Source organism: Doryrhamphus excisus, linkage group LG17 (assembly GCF_037039965.1).
Source record: "Doryrhamphus excisus strain RoL-2023G ecotype Guam linkage group LG17, RoL_Dexc_Guam_v1.1, whole genome shotgun sequence".
NCBI classification, from domain to species: domain Eukaryota; kingdom Metazoa; phylum Chordata; class Actinopteri; order Syngnathiformes; family Syngnathidae; genus Doryrhamphus; species Doryrhamphus excisus.
In genome coordinates this window covers 8,785,003-8,801,317 of record NC_136373.1, presented here as the reverse complement: position 1 = coordinate 8,801,317, position 16,315 = coordinate 8,785,003, and the positions used below count along the sequence as shown (strand labels likewise).

General features: G+C 40.8%; 1 protein-coding gene across 3 annotated transcripts in view; it reads left to right on the top strand.

Annotated features, from left to right (window-relative positions):
* Nucleotides 1–15,434, top strand: part of LOC131136506 (TOX high mobility group box family member 2-like) — a 64,410-nt gene extending 48,976 nt beyond the window's left edge. For 2 of the 3 annotated variants that reach the window (XM_058083408.2, XM_058083407.2), the window contains 5 exons: nt 10,205–10,435; nt 11,809–11,889; nt 13,015–13,407; nt 13,499–13,638; nt 14,094–15,434. In XM_058083408.2, the coding sequence (XP_057939391.1) occupies nt 10,205–10,435; nt 11,809–11,889; nt 13,015–13,407; nt 13,499–13,638; nt 14,094–14,136 (888 nt within the window). In that variant the 3' untranslated portion in view covers nt 14,137–15,434. The remainder of the gene's footprint in view (nt 1–10,204; nt 10,436–11,808; nt 11,890–13,014; nt 13,408–13,498; nt 13,639–14,093) is intronic. The other variant, XM_078797729.1, reaches the window with a different exon arrangement.
* The last annotated feature ends 881 nt before the right edge of the window (nt 15,435–16,315 follow it).

The window sequence follows — 16,315 nt, the reverse complement described above, 5'->3', positions numbered from 1 at the left end:
GCCATGAATATTCATGGGCTAACGCAAACAACCTTAGGCGACGGTTACGACTAATGAATATTTAAAACAGCTTGGTCACAGCAATTTCAACACTGCATTACAGCTGACTCTCTGGGAGCATAAAGTATATGGGGGAACAATTTGGCCAAATAAAACAAGACCTGAGTGGTTATCTAAACGCATCTGGAAAGAAATACGCCATGTTTGCTTTGCACTTTTGTTACAGGCCGCTGAAGGCGGACAGGAGACCATACCAGGCATACTGTATGGGCACCCCTGGTCATTTTCCTTTATAAATCACTGCTTGTTGGGATCAGCCATTTCGGTTAAATATATCATATAGCAGACCGACTGATAGATGAGAAGGGAAATAAAGTTGATAGGATTTACAGTGCAATCATTAGATTTGATTAAGTGTGCAATCATTATTTAAACAAAAGTAGGGAGGTGCATACATTTGGGCACCCTTGTTGTTTTATTGATTTGAATACCTTTAACACTAATTATTGGAACACAAAATCTGTTTGGTAAGCTCATTGACCTTTGACCTGCATAGACAAGTCAAGCCAATCATGAGAAAGGGTATTTAAGATGGCCAATTTCAAGTTGCATCTTCTCTGAAGAGCAGCACCATGGACGGGGGAGCATGGGTGCGCCGCGCTTCGCAAGACTGCGCTGTGCAGTGTCCACACCCCATTTGTGCGTCTGCGCCTGGTCTATGAAAATGGAGGCCAATGTGTTTAAATGAACCACTCTGCTTTCGAGAGTGAGAGAGAGAGAAGATGACCCTTTCTGCAGTGGAAGTGGGAGAATTCCTCACTGCCCATTTTAAAACGGCGCCTCCGCAGCTTCCTTTGAGGGATCCGAGCGATGACTCGTCCTCCTCGTCAGCAACGCTACGCTAATTAGGCCCGCCACAAAGTCAGCCTGTGGGGATAATGTCCCATTATTAGAGTCATTTGTTTCAATTAACCGCTCTGTGATTCTACAATAGCACAGCGTAGCCCAGCGCAGAGGAGCCATTACTCTTGCCCAAGGAACCTCTGAGGTTTGGGATGGGAGACAGCGACAGGTTTCCTGCTTCCTGCTAGTGGAGCTGCTGCCAGGTTCCAAGAACACAATCAATGTTTGAGAACAAAATTACATCTTTACTTTAGAAATAATAAGGTATTTGGTTTTCTGGCTCTTTATTCCAGAAACGATCTGACTTGGAATGTGCCATTACACTTACGTCCAACCATTTGTACACTAAGGCTGGCTTTTCTTTCTACAATATAAATGTAGGGCACATTTCTGCTACTATATACTTACTTAGCTCAGCCATTTAGTGTGCAACCAGTTCTCATGTGGTATGAGCTCTCTAAAATAATCATTGTAAAATGGAGGAAGCTGTACAATTTGATAAAAAAAAATAAAAAAAAATAATTAGCCATGTTGCTCCATAGCAACCAGTAAGAGCCCCTAATAAGGCATGGCTGCCTGTGGAAAGAAACAACAATTTAAAAAGGAACATAAAAGCAAGCCGGCATCTGCCAGAGAGTGGTAAAATAATGATAGGGAAACAACAAGATCTCCAAAATATCAACAGACACACTGCAATAAGAAACGAAAGGTTTTTAGAGCTTACTTTTACAGGAACATATACATTTTGCTGCAATCAATCCAAGTCTAATGGTAGGTCCGCAGGAGCTAATTTAAGCTTTACCAGCCCCTGACTTTATTCTGCTCTCAACAGGAAGATTTCAAACACTTTGTAGGTCAGGGAGCAGTCACGGAACAGAAATAAACAGCCCAAAAGTACAAGGGCATTTAAAGCAGCAATACCTTGCAGAAAAACTGCTAGAAAACAATTTTAACAGTACACTGGCTCGACCATCTTGCTTTTGTGGTCTGTAATACTGGTGGAGCAGCCCAGCCATCTCTTATGTAGTCAGTACTAAAGAGGAGCTGTTGAATGGACACGTAAGGATGAGGATTTACTGACGACTGAGTTCTTGTTGTGGTTGTGAATGTCTGGCGGTCCAGCGAATTTATTCTAAAGTATTTTATGATGGAATATTTTTACATATTGCATTTGTGCACTCACTGTTGGCCACAGCTGGATGCGGGAAGAGGCTCTTTAATCGCAAACGCCATAAAGCGTGAGCGTGCGAGAGATTATCTGTGTATATCATTGCGCAATGTGTCGAGGAATAATATCAAAGATTTTTTTTTTATGCGGCTTTGATGCGGTACTGGCTTGCATGCAGGAGACAGGTCTTTCTTTCCTAATGGTTTACATATTGTTTATCAGCTCTTTAAGCATCTGCAATGATTGAAAACGTTACCTAATGCAACATGCAAACACTTTTTGATCTTTTCAGCACGAGATAATGGAAAGTTCGATCGCTACCAAGAGGTTGCTGCCCTGTGATGCCTCTGTTGCCAGGCTCTCTTATTGGCTTTCTCCCCCCACTGAGCAGATGTTTACAAAGAGACATCACCAGCTCACATTAAAGGGTTCAAGTTGTCCCCTTGGGCTGTTGCTATGGAAATAACCCTGCTATGGCCGTTCATTCATGTTTGATTAATTGTTGTTGGTTTTTTTTCTGAGCTTTTACCTCTACAAAGACCACATCATGAGGACATTTTAGTTTGAAATCAAGAAAACAGGGTAAGGTTGTTCCAATTTATCTTTCTGATATTGACCCACAAACACAGCATCTACCAAATCCACACTGAGGATGCAAAGAGAAAATCATAATTTTCATGCAATTGCTAATGAAGTCTTACCTGTGAGGAAGATTATTATTAAGTTATTTCCTGTCTCATACCTACCTTGATGGAGGATCACATTTTTTTCCTTTTCCCCTCCTCTAAATTGCACAGTGCGGTACTGAACTACAGCAACCCACTGGGGCCAATTAGGAAGCCAGCAGAGCCAGGAAGTGCACAGCAGATGCTTTTTGCCGCTATTTATTAAAATCCATTCTGCATGGGCCCCTTCAACATCTCGTTAAGCTACCATTAAGCTAATTAGCTTCTCACGTGCCACTGTTTTGACCACATTACCAAATACAAGCATCTCAACTTTGCAATTGAGGCTGATTAATTTGGCCCGGTGCTGAGAGGAACCCTCAGAGCCGTCAGTCTTTTTCCAACGTCTCTTAAATCATGCAGACTTGACTTCTGCTTTCATTCCGGCTTGAAATGTGAATTAAAGTATCTGCAAAGGTATTATTAGTTGATAGCGCCATATTGCAGCACATTCCACTTCATATATTTGGAGACTGGATACATAATGTGTACCAGATCAGGTCCATATGATTCCTACTGTTGTCCTTCAATGTCGTTGTTTTTTTAAAACCACAACCTTCCGGTTGATGATTGTTTGGGCTAGACTGTATTTTTATTTGATGACTGCTGCTCTCTGAATGATTGCCTGCCTGTGTCAGAGATCTGTGAGGTGGCTTTGACATGCGGTCCTACTCATTGCTTACAGATGGCCGCTCTGACAAAGAGCTGTAATAGCTTCCAGATGAAAAGTGCATGGTATATTTTCAAGACATATCTACAAAACACCAAAGGCCACCTATGCACATAGAGGGGTTATATAATTTATACAATGTGAACCAATGCAAGGAGACATTTAGGCTGATGATCACATGATGTATGATGTTTGAACAGGCCAACTAGCACTTTGTATTCCATTTATGGTCGGAATCAAACAGCTTTGTTTACACTCTTTTTGATATTACTGCATATTGCTTGCAGATGTCCATAAAAACAAAATCAATAGCTACATAACCACTAAACACATGCACTCGACAAGCTAAGTTCACATATGATTTTTACCCTATGAAATGTTTTTTTTTACTCAGTCCGAAATGCATAAACCATAAAAACATTATATGACTGCATTTATATAATGCATTGCTTCACTGCTGCTGCTGCATCCCAAAAATTAGGTATGGCATTTTTAACTGCATTATTTTCCCTGCAGCTGCTGATGCTGTAACCATAACTGTTTTGCCATTGAAACCCATTAAAGCTTAGAGTGTGTAGCTACTCCATCCCATCTCCTACAGGAGGTGCTCTCTTCTGATCTAAAACTGCATTTGCAAGATGTCCCCACAACTATTAGTTTTGGCTCATTGGCTCCATAACTATAGCCAAGCCACTGGCTTTTCAGCTGGTATCCATATCCGAATATGGATACAGATCATTTAGATGGGTGAACAGATACGGATATTAATATAAAATCAGTGCAACAGATCATCAGGCTAATTCTGACACTCTGAAAAACCTGCTTGTGAGATTTTGTGACGTGTCTGCACTGTACGCCTGTCAGCCAGTTGACCACTGCGCAGGGCGCGCTTCGCCTGCGCCAATAATAGACCAAGTCGGAGCTAGCGGTTTTTCAGCACACCTTTGGCGCACGGTTTTGTCACAAAATTGTCACTGCGACAAGCTGAAAATGTGGACACCTCCTATCTTGGCGCAGTCTGGACCAAATTACGCTCCACTACATTGCGCTGTGCCATCAAATTAGAGCTCGTAGTGTTAGAACTCCCTGTAAACGGGATAGTATGAGATGTTCTGGTGATTGTGTAATTGAAATAGTATAACTTATGAATCATCATTCCTTGTCGTCGCTGACAGTCGTTATGATCCTGGTCTTTGCAGCCAAACTTTGCAGGCAATTTAGATGTCATGAACGCCTCTTTTTTCTTTCCACTATGGGGAATTTTTGTGGCTACTCTCTTGTGCTTGGATTTCAGTAACTGCGTCTTTGCACTGTACTTTGTAGTAAACATGGAATTCTTTATGGCAGCCATAATTTTGTTTGGAGTATGGGCTCTTTAGTTCAAAAATGTGTCAAAGTTGTTTTTGTAGGAGTAAAATAACATTTAGGCAGTTGAGTAATGAAGAAATCATGTCTAAGTGTGGAGGTGAAGTTTAGTTGAATTACACATTACAATATTGGATTATTTTTGCTGGAATTAAAGCAGTGTATGCATCTTCATTTAATTTAGTAGAACCTGCGTCAAATCTTTGTTAACCACTTGTGTTTAGCGTCTGTGTCATGCGCTGTGCTCACCTTCAATGACCATCACATTAGGAGAGATGTGATGTGTTCCATTTTCCATCTCCACTCTGCTGCTCACTGTATGCAATGATGGTGATGATGATGATGATGATGATGGTGCACGCTGACCATTCACACTGTGATTGGTTACTGCTGCATTTACCTGCGTTTATTGTCTAGTTTTCCCTTCTTTTAAACTGTCAGCCTGCATGTCTGAGCTCGTCCTATTTCATCTCCTTCTCCCTTCTTCTTCTTCCCTGCACATCTCCTTCTCTCTGCTGTTTTCATAGTGATGCAGTTATCAGGCTGTCAATTCTAATCTTGTCTTGCCAATGCTGTGCTCTCCATTCAGAATTACAGCGACCCCCATCCTCCTCCATATCATCCACCTCCCCCTTTTCTGTCTCTCGCTCTTTCCCTCAGACAACAACAGAAACGCTGATGGGATGAGCAAGCTTAGGCTGACACCATAGAGCAGTCTTTTGATGGTAGACTAGAAAGCTGAGTGCAAAATATATTTAGACTCCACTGGCATTTATGGAGCATGCTGTTTACTAAGTACAAATATGTTTATTTCAATCTGATCTGTCAACCTGCAGCTTGTCCTCTACAGAAAATCTGTCAGAATGTCTGGGGCCAATTTTGGAGATATAAAATGTAAATGATAGCCTGTTCTGGCGCTGAATGACATTTACTTAGATTGGATGTGTCTGAATTGTCTCTCAAGGTGTGGTTGAAATAGAAACGGCAATGAGCGAAAGCAGACGTGCACATGGTCCCTCATCAGCACTGACATTGTCATCAGAGTTACAGTTGTAAAATTAATTATTAGACAGTGTGGCTTCCACCCCCTTCACAGAAGATTTACATCCCTGCTACTAAATCTGTGACTGGAGACTCAACGTGACATCACTTCAATAGTGACTCCTACTGGCCACTTGTAGGAGAGGAGCGTGTCAATAAATTAGAATACATGATTCTACATATGATAGCTTCTGTTCTAAATATATTATATTATTATATTATAATATATATATATATTATATTATTAAATATAAATTAAATATTACTATGTGGTATGTAGGGTATTTGTTCAGTGTGAAAGTAATGCGTGTCAAAGCAAACCTGTCATCAATAGAGTGCTCTGTCCTTTATTTTAGCTGTGACTCCAGTGTGTTTGGGAAGAAGCGCCTGTACTTTGAGTGTATCATTTGTTCTTTGATTTTCAATGAAATTCCATCAGCAAGAAGAGAGGAGAATTAAGAAAGGAAATGAAAGCATGTTGTCCATTGTTTTGTCACGTCGTTAATTGCATGATGTTGCATGCTGTTGTCGCCATGGTCTCCAGAGTACAAATACATACAAAGCAACAATACAGTTTTCCTGGAAATGGTGTAGCTGTAATTTTAGTCTTTTCACTTCAAAGGCTTGGACAGAACAGATGTCATATCTAATGCCTGTCTTCTGCCTCATTGCCTGAAAGAGAGGGCTGATTATGATTTAATGAAACGAGGAATACTTTCATACAGCAAATGAAAATGAAATAGACAAGTGATGCCTTCACAATGCGAATATCTAATCATGACATTTTCAGCACATTTTGAAGTTGTGTTTCTTTCTCTCGCTCGCTCTGTCTCTCTCTTTTTCCGCCAAATGTGCTCCTGGACCTTGAATTTGGATTAGTTAATTTCATGCTGTGTAGAATGGAGCTTGTTTGGATGTGAATGCACTACTGAAACAATGAGACCTTCAAAGCCACTCATTTCCTGTTTTCACTTTGACAGATGAGGGAGAAAACATAGCTGCTGCTGCTGCTTATTCTGTACCTGCTGCCAGGTAGCATTAAGCTGGCCATGCACTGCGTGTGTGTGTGTATGTATGTATGTATAAAAGTATGTATATGTGTATGTATGCATGTATGTATGTATATATGTATGTATGTTTGAAATATATGTATGTAAGTATGTATGTATGAAAGCATGTACGTATGTATATATGTATGTATGTTTGAAGTATATGTATGTAAGTATGTATGTATGAAAGCATGTATGTATCTATGTTTGGAAGTATATGTATGAAAAAATCTGTATATATGAATGTATGTATAAAACTGTATGAAAGTGTGTATATGTATGTATGTGTGTAAGTATGAAAGTATGTTTGGAATTGTATGTATGAAAGTATGTGTGTTTGGAAGTATATGTATGCATGTATGTATGTATGTATGTATGTATGTATGTATGTATGTATGTATGTATGTATGTATGAAATTAGGTCTATGAAAGAATGTATGTATGGATGCAATAATGTTGTAAGTATGTAGTATGTATGTATGTATGTATGTTTGGAAGTGTATGTTTGGAAGTGTATGTTTGGAAGTATGTATGTATGAAAGTATGTATAAAACTATGTTTGAAAGTATGTATGTATGTTTGTATGTATGTATGTATGTAAGTATGAAATTATGTATGTATGAAATTATGTATGAAAGCATGTATGTATGTAGGAAAGTATGTATGTAAGTATGTATGAAAGCATGTTTGTATGTATGTATGAAAATAAGTATGGAAGTATATGTATGAAAAAATATGTATGTATGAATGTATGTATAAAACTATGTATGAAAGTGTGTATGTATGTATGTAAGTATGAAAGTATGTTTGGAATTGTATGTATGAAAGTATGTATGTTTGGAAGTATATGTATGCATGTATGTATGTATGTATGAAATCATGTGTGTATGTATGAAAGAATGTATGTATGGATGCAATAATGTATGTAAGTATGTATGTATGTATGTATGAAATCATGTCTGTATGTATGAAAGAATGTATGTATGGATGCAATAATGTTGTAAGTATGTATGTATGTATGTATGTATGTATGTTTGGAAGTGTATGTTTGGAAGTATGTATGTATGAAAGTATGTATAAAACTATGTTTGAAAGTATGTATGTATGTATGTAAGTATAAAAGTATGTAAGAAATTATGTATGTATGAAATTATGTATGAAAGCATGTATGTATGTAGGAAAGTATGTATGTAAGTATGTATGAAAGCATGTATGTACGTATGTATGAAAATAAGTATGGAAGTATGTGTGTGTATGTATGTATTTTCTTTCTACACCTTTGTTACGCCCCATTTCTGCCCAAGACACCTTTGGGACGTAACAGTCTGTATGTATGTATGAAAGTATGCAGGGCTGAAAGTATTCCGGCACCGTGCCAGATCTCCGGTGTTTCATTATGACCAATATGAAGAAAAAAACAGAATCTGCCGAACTCAAACCGCTACTGTCCAATCCTACGATTATGCTGCGTTCAAGACAACTCTGGGAAATGTGCATGTTTTGTGTGCTGTGCTCCAAGAAGCTAGTGTATGCTATAGGGGTGGAGCCGAACCCAAATACGGTATTTGGAACGACACAAATAATGACTTTTTTGCAAATAATTAATTCAAACAAATATTTAAAAAAATGTTAGTATTCGGGTACAATTAAAACAGATGCCCGGATCAGCCAATGAGTGACTGGTGTTCAGCAGTCGGGGGTGGAGACAGAGCAGTATGCCTGCCCCTCACAAGTCACTGCGGCGGAGGAGGATGTTGAACTGAGTTGCATCCGTTTGCTTTGTAAACATACTAATTGGGTTTCATGTGCTGTTTGCTTTTTCATTGCAGAACACAATTTATCTTTTACAATTGCTCATCAGTTCATAGATCTGTGCAAAAGAGTTTCCATGCATAAAAAATATTTTTTATTAGATATGTATATTTTTTTTCATTTTTTTTTTTATTTTATTTTGCAGGGAGAAAAAAGTTCAGACTCAGGATATTTTTTTTACTTTAAGCCCAGAGATTGTATAAAAGTATGTATGTATGTATGTATGTATGTATGTATGTATGTATGTATGTATGTATGTATGTATGTATGTATGTATGTATGTATGTATGTATGTATGTATGTATGTATGTATGTATGTATGTATGTATGTATGTATGTATGTATGTATGTGTATATAAAGCCATGCACTGTGAGAATTAAACCTGATTCAAGCCTAATTAACCAGGGAGCTGGTTGTGTTGTGTGTTGTGTAAAAGGTGGCATGAGGAGTGACTGGAAGCTCCATACTGATAGGACACCAATCTGAGTCATTTCACCCAAACCAGATGGGTTGAAATGAGAATGCTTCTTGTTGAGTGAGTAGCATCATTTGGCATCATGCTTATGTTGATTATCATAATAGGCAGTGTGTCATTTCAGTAAAGGAAATGAGATGCTTCTTTTTCCACCTTTCCAGCTATTAAGAAATCAAGTGAACTGATGTTCTACTGGTACTAATGGCAGTGTCATTTCTTCATAGCCATCCTCTCTTTCCCCCTCACTCTCCTGGGTTTGATATGTTATGTCTGCAGCCAAGATGGCAATTTTCATACAGAATCACAACCAAGATCAGGTGACCTGGATTTGACCCTCGACTCTCAGTATAAAAAAATAATAAAACTCATGCAAAATGAAAGTGCTTGTATTGGATGTTGCACATCTTGGGATGTGAGCCGTTTCCGTTCTCTGAAAGTGGAGAGAGATTGCTATTTCTTATTGTTGGCAAAGCAGTTGGTTACAGCCATTAAAGAGATTTCATTTAAGATTTCATCTTTTTGTGTCTTCTCACACAATAGATAAGGTATTTCTATCTGCGATTAAATGCAATTAATTATGAATTAATTGCAGCCACCGTGTGATTAATCAAGATCAAAGGTTTTAATCGATCGACAGCCCTAATATATGTATATGTATTCATGAAGTGGAGATGCTGCCGCTTGGAACTTCTTTCTATCTTTGGCCAGTTTTGCTCTCCAGCACCCCAGAGGCTAAGCAGTCTCACTGATGTCCTGTTAGTTGTAGCTCACCTCTGTTCGTAAATCGATCGTTTTTTCTACTCAGACAAACCGTGGCTGCACTTCACACAATTTGTCTGCCTTCACACTCTGCTGTTTTTTGGAGGCTTCTGTTACAGCTTGATATCCCAGCTAGTCGATGCATCCTGTCTATTAATACATGACATATGTATGTAGCCTCCTTGTCTTCCTCCATGGCTTAAACTCATGTCTGGTGTCTACTGTCCCCCCTGCAGATAAGCAATGACAAGCGGACCTCAGTAGAAATGATGAAGCCCAAACCAAAACCACAAAAGAAGAAGAAGAAGAAGGACCCCAACGAGCCGCAGAAACCCGTGTCAGCTTATGCTCTCTTCTTCCGAGACACCCAGGCAGCCATTAAGGGTCAGAACCCCAATGCCACCTTTGGAGACGTCTCCAAGATTGTGGCCTCAATGTGGGACAGCTTAGGAGAGGAACAGAAGCAAGTAAGTTGTTTGTTAAGAGCACTTATGAAGTAGGACGGGGGGGCACATATAGACAAACAACAGTTCATGTGGAGCAGCTATACCATACAACCTTGTGGGTATTTTACAAAACATTCTCAGAAATCATCAAATCTTTTGTATCTTGCCCAACCCTACCATGCTATGATGTTTGGCATTAAACAGGAACAATAGTTCAGTAAGCATTATCCTAAGATACACCAGAAGATGGTGCATATGAGTCTTTTGCTTGCATTGATTATCTATTGTGTAATTACCAGAACATTGTTGTGAGATAGCACTCACCTTAATGAGCAACTTTTTCCTCTTTCTAAAGATAATACACCCATTTACCCCCCCCCCCCCCCCCCCCCGCTCCCCTGACTCTCGTTAAAATCATTTTCTATCTAAATTTAATTCTACCAACTGAAAGCAGAAGGAGAAGGGCAAGGGGAATTGCTTCAGAGCGACAGCCGCGGTAAAACAGTCAAAGTTAATGAAGCAAACGACTGTACAGGCTGGTTCTGTTGGGGGGGGGGGGTTCACTCATGGTCTCAATTTTAAAACCAGTTGGAAAATTGCAATAGTTTACATTTTGCACTGTTGGAGGCTGTAAGTAGAAGTTGAAAACAAAAAAGAAAAAATTGGAGTGAGTAGGCAATTTATTCCAAACAACTATTAAAATAAAATAAGATGTTCATCAGCTTATCAAATGTTTAAAGGGGACCTATTATTATGATTTTATGTTGTATTCTGGTTTCAGATAATGAGCTATGTACATTTGGAAGTGAGCCCTGAAAGAAGTTTGGGATGGCTCAAAAACGCTCGGTTTTAAAAGGCGTGGTAAAACCGCCTCTTTGTGATGTCACAAAGGGGTGGATGTCCTTATATGGGCCATAGTTAGGAAGCACTTTGGAGTGGCGTGGAATGGTCATGCCAAAAAAGCCTCTGTCTTGATAATACAATAGCAAATGACCTGTTGTCACGGCAATAGCAAGGAAGGCGGTTTTGAATGCAAAACCTAAGCAGAAAGGAACCCCCCACCTCCCACATACCCCCTGCCCCCCACATACTGTACTGCACCAGCAAGCTCATCTGCTGCCACACGTCTAATGTCAGTGTTCTGATAGGAGCCAAAGAAAGTAGTTCCAGTTCATTTCTCGGGGAGGATTGGAATGGAAATGATGTGTTCCTACAATAGAGGGAGTCACATTGAGATGAGGGAGTATTAGTAATGGTGCAATGAGGAAATAAAAGTGTTCTGTGCCACTGGCACTGATGGAAAGAGAGACATTAAGGGTGTGTGTGTGTGTGTGTGTATGAGCCACCTCTCATTTTCACCTGTGGCCACATGTTTTGCTTTTCTACCTTTCTAGGGTTACAAGAGGAAAACCGAGGCGGCAAAGAAGGAGTACCTGAAAGCCTTGGCGGCATACAGAGCCAGTCTGGTTTCCAAGGTAAAGCTCATGACACACAAACCCTGGCTAACGCTGATGATGGATTGGATGGAAAAAGCCATGCTAATGAGATGGGAGGGGCCTCCGTGGTGGAGATGGGGGGGTTGGTGGGCATTCAATGTCGGAAAGAAGCAGCCATATTTGAAACAATACCTGATTTCCATAGGGTGTAGATATAACGGGGGGTGGTATAGATGCTGTGCAGAGGCAGTGGGGGAGGGGTCAACCAATCATTGTGCAAGCATACGGTCATAACAACGATGATGGATGGAGCATATAACACACATTACTCTCTTCTATGTGCCGACAAGAGAACGGCGACGGGTTCCTGGAAGGAAATCCAGAATGAAACCTTGAATGTGATCTTTTATTTGATGTTTTGCTTTGTCCTCATCCTTTCCTGTAAATTCACAGCAAATATTTGCGCCCCAACAATGACTTACAGAAAGCTGGCAGCAGTGGAATAAAGAAAGGAGGAGGAGGGCTGAGGATTGCATTGTTTAGTGCCGTCTTGTATTAACAACACACAACATAGTGGCTGGAAGATTCCTTTTGTCATTCCATTTGTTCTGCAAGCAAACAGCCTCATTTCTCTGCCCGGCTTCCTGTGTGTGTGTTTGTGTGTGTGTGTGTGTGTGTGTGTCTCCTATCTATCTATCTATCTGTCAAGGTGTCTATTGATCATTACCGCAGCATCGCATCTATTCATACAAATGGGCTCCATTACCTTCTAATCAACACTGATGCTTGGAGATGAGTGGTGTGACAGCTCATCATAGAGGCACACATCGAAGGGCAGTCCTGGCCAGAAGGGGGGCGCCCTGCTCATGTAGAAGTCGGTGTGAGAAAGGTGAAGTTCACCTAAGTTTGGGTGTTCAAACTTCATCTGCTCGTTCATTCATCAAGCAGTGGACTTTAGAGTAAAATAAATCCATTGAAAAAGTACGTTTCATTACATAGCGAGCATCATTCTGGAGCAGGTTTACCAAACGGATGCATTTGATGGTGTCAGCATCCACTGTGGTTAACCAGCGTGATGACTCCCATGACTTCGATGACTTCCATGATATTCTTTCACTTCAATTGATGTGATTGCACTGAATAAATGTTGTGTTTTATCCCCAGACATATAATGATCTGGAGCCAAAAAGTGCCCAGCAGACAAGCCAGCCCTCTCACCTGCTGCCCCCAAAGCAGCCCCTGTACAGCCCCCAGCCCTCCTCCCCCTACCTGGGCCCGTCAGGCTCCTTCCCCCTGTCGGATCTCCAGAGCTACGGTGGACCTGCGCGCCACAGCCTGGCCTCCACCCTCAGCCAATCGCAGATGCTGCCACCCAGCATGAGTGCCTCACCCCCTGCCCCTTTCCAGATCAGCCCACCCCTTCACCCCCATGCCCAGCTCTCCCTGCACCAGAGCTCCCTGCTCAACCAGCCAATCCGCATGCAGCAGTCGCAGCCAATCATCTCGCACCAAATGGGGCTCCCGGCACCTTTGCATTCCCCTCCTCTCGGACAACAGGTGGGTCTCAAACGTCTGCTTATCTTCCCTTCGTTAGTCAGTGACATCCATGATTTGACTAATAACATTCGGACTTCCTCTTCTCCGTCAGGGGTTTTCCCACATTCAGGCGGATTACCAGAACAGTGTCGGGGGCTCACAGTCTCCAGGCGCCCCAAACCCAGTGCATGGTCAGAACCCTGACTGGGATAGTGAATACTGCAACAGAGATTGTGGACCCAACCATTGCAGGTATGCTCAAAGCAACACGTTCCCGTTTGCTTGTTGGGAATTGTCAGCAGTTTTATTTCAAGAATGGCTCTCAGCCACGTCACCGTCACGCGGCCACGCTATTAAAACTCCAATAATTACGCACTGATTTCAATGCACCTCCTTGAAAGTGACACAGCAGCAGCACTGCTAGCCCTGACATCCAATTAACTTTGCCTTTTTCGTTTAGCACACGCCGCCTTATCAAATCAAGCTATTCAAGCAGGTACAAGACAGGCTCTTGTTTTTCTTGCACACCTGAAACACAGTTTGCTGTAAAACTTAGCAGTTTAGAGTCCGATCAACAAGTAGACGGCATAAAAAACTACTCGTCTGTGGTAATATTTGTTTTTAAAAGGTGCATTTCTGCTCTTAAACAATGGTGTATGTACAGTATGAACATGATGTATAGTAAAATGAACATGTGTTTGGTTCAGCAGTGGCATGGGAGCTCGGGACAAGCCTCTCTACCTCACTTGAAGTTGACAGACCTCCACACGCGTGCGACTCCAGGGAGATTTCCAACGTAACATCGTCCATATATCTGCTTCAACACCATTTGGGTTTAGTTTCTTTTTTCTCCTCCTTCTTCTTCTGCCGGATTTTGAAAATCCCAAAGACTGCTCCAGCATCTTCACCTATTTGCCAAGCACTTAGATCGGCCACAAGCCTGAGGCACTTTTCTTTTCTCTCTCTCTTATCAGTCAACTTTTGCTTTTTTTGCGGGGGCAGTGAGCTATGAGCTCATGCCAGCCGACTGACTTCATTTTGTTTTGGAATTTCGAAAGATGCTTTCTTTCCACTTGCTCCTCATCGGGGAGGTGACGTGCTCTAAGCATCCTCCAAGAGAAAGGCTCTCAAATTGTTGGCACTTCAGCAGGGGTGCACATATTTCAGGACTTTATTTGTAAAAGCATTGTTGCCCCTAATGAAGGACTCGCTCATTTCCTGTATTTCCTCACAGAGAGATTGTAAATATCACCAAAAACAGCAGCAGACGACAACAACAGCTCTTGTGTGTGTATTTAGCTGCAGGCCCTCGCTTTCTTTGCTTTTAACGATGGTTTCATTTGATCATGAAGCCGAGGGAGGATTTATGAAGGGAATACGCACACTAAAACTTGTGTTCAAGCGGTCTGGTTTCCCTCCAAACTTGAGAGGAAAAATAACAATCCCATTTCCTTGACGATGGGGAGCCGTCGTCACATGACCTCAGGACGTTGCAGAACTGCAGAGGTCAAAGTTTTCCACCTTTTTGACCTTCCTCCACCACCTATAACCCTGCCCCCCTTCCTTTATCCCCCCCAACACCACTTGTACAGGTGAATTAAAAAAAAACTAAATGTGAAATGTTAACTAAAGAAAAAAACAGTGGGTTTTGAAGTTTTGACTAGTTTTATTAGGTGTTTTAGAATTGTGTTGAACTCATCTTTTATGAAGAATTTTAAAAAGTCTATTTTGGTTTTCACTGTAGCAGGAATTAAGATGGAAGGACATCTGGGTAAATAATTCACTTTGTGTATCAAGCCTGCCAAATCCACTTCTTGTCATCAACTACTTTTGTTTGACATAATGGACATTATTCTTTATTGGCTTGAACGGTTTCACATCATTGATAAAGAAGTGCTGGCTTTTTCCATCAGGGTGCATTATTATTATTATTAATTATTATTATTATTATTGCTGTTGGTACATTACCACTGGACCAGCATTAGCTTCATTCCGTGTCACAAATATTCCTTTGTTTTCTTTTTGTCTGTAATAAAATGTTGAAAGTACTTGGGCTATTGTGTTGTATCATCCCGTCCGAGTCAGGATTGGGATGTTTTTGTGTTGACACTGAGAGAATGACCAAGAGGCCGTCCATCAAAGATGGCTTTATCGAAGTGAAGAGCCACAACATGTCTAGTTCGGCACACAACTTAAGTATGCATTTTGGCCCCCTGTGCGTTTGAGTTTGACACCCCTGATTTAAACCATTTGTTTTGATCACATGGCTCCTTAGGTAAGAGATGGCGTACTCTCCTATTCCTCCTCCTCCTCCTCCTCTGATGGTGATTATGTAGTGCCCCCTACAGTTTTGCTTCAGAAAATAATCCAATGGTTGAAAATCCAGAAGAAAAAAACATTGACAGTTTGATTCACATGGGAAAAATAAAATGGAAACAATACTCATAATTCGAAACATCAGTTGCATTTACTGGTAGATTGATTAAAATAAATGTAAATGTGTAGGATATAATTTTATACCTGCCATTGTGTAACCTGTGAACCGACTAACAAGACTGTCCATGCACCTTTGTCGCCACTTGCTGGCGATGTAGCGCATAGCAACAAAAACCCACTGTCCTAATTTTCTTTCTTGCTATAGACTTTACTACAGACTCTGTCGCCATCTTCTGGCCAAATGGTGAATAGCAACAAAGCAAAGCTGAGTTTTTCCATTTCCATTATTATTTTATAAATAACGACAGTAATAATGTCAAGAAACACCTGATTTAAGCCAAATCTATGTTTGTCTAATATGTATGTATGCGTATGTGCTTTTTCTACCTAGATGACAAGTAAAGATCCACGTCCAAGTCCTTACAAGTCATAAACAATGCCGCTCCCCTGATGAGGATCAGCAGCATAGACAATGGATGAGTGCATAGATTTA